At 55.7% G+C, this 483-nt stretch overlaps 1 protein-coding gene across 1 annotated transcript; it reads left to right on the top strand.

Moving 5' to 3' along the window:
* Window positions 1-5: 5 nt before the first annotated feature.
* Window positions 6-479, top strand: LOC102742668 (olfactory receptor 6Z7-like; the record flags this gene model as incomplete). The annotated part of the gene is made up of 1 exon (XM_081811322.1): window positions 6-479. A coding segment is annotated over one exon (474 nt), but the record flags the coding sequence as incomplete, so codon positions are not given.
* Between the last annotated feature and the right edge of the window lie 4 nt (window positions 480-483).

Here is a 483-nt window from a genome sequence, read left to right as displayed (position 1 = left end):
TGTACTTCTTCCTGGGCAACCTCAGCTGCCTGGAGATATGCTACGTGTCAGTGACCATGCCCAGACTGCTCTTGGGGCTGAGGACTGGACCCTACCACATCTCCTTCACAGCCTGCATGACCCAGCTCTTCTTCTTTATAGTCCTCATCTGCACAGAGTGCACCCTCCTGGCCTCTATGGCCTATGACCACTACGTGGCCATCTGTTGCCCACTCCACTACCCACTGCTCATGAGGCCCCAGGTCTGCCTGGGCTTGGCCATGACTTCATGGCTTGGAAGGCTTCTGGTCTCAGTGGCTAAGACGACATGCATTGCCAGCCTGTCCTACTGTGGCCCCAATATCCTCAACCAATTTTTCTGTGATGTCTCCCCTCTGCTCAACCTGTCCTGCACCCATGTGGCCCTGACCGAGCTGGTGGACTTCATCTCTGCCATCGTCACCTTCTGTGGAACACTGTTGGTAGCACTGGCCTCCTACTCAG

This window comes from Leptonychotes weddellii, unplaced genomic scaffold (genome assembly GCF_054177405.1).
Source record: "Leptonychotes weddellii isolate Sample4059 unplaced genomic scaffold, ASM5417740v2 HiC_scaffold_70130, whole genome shotgun sequence".
Classification (NCBI taxonomy): Eukaryota; Metazoa; Chordata; class Mammalia; order Carnivora; family Phocidae; genus Leptonychotes; species Leptonychotes weddellii.
Note: the sequence above shows the minus strand (reverse complement) of the source record. Positions and strands in the feature narration are given on the sequence as shown.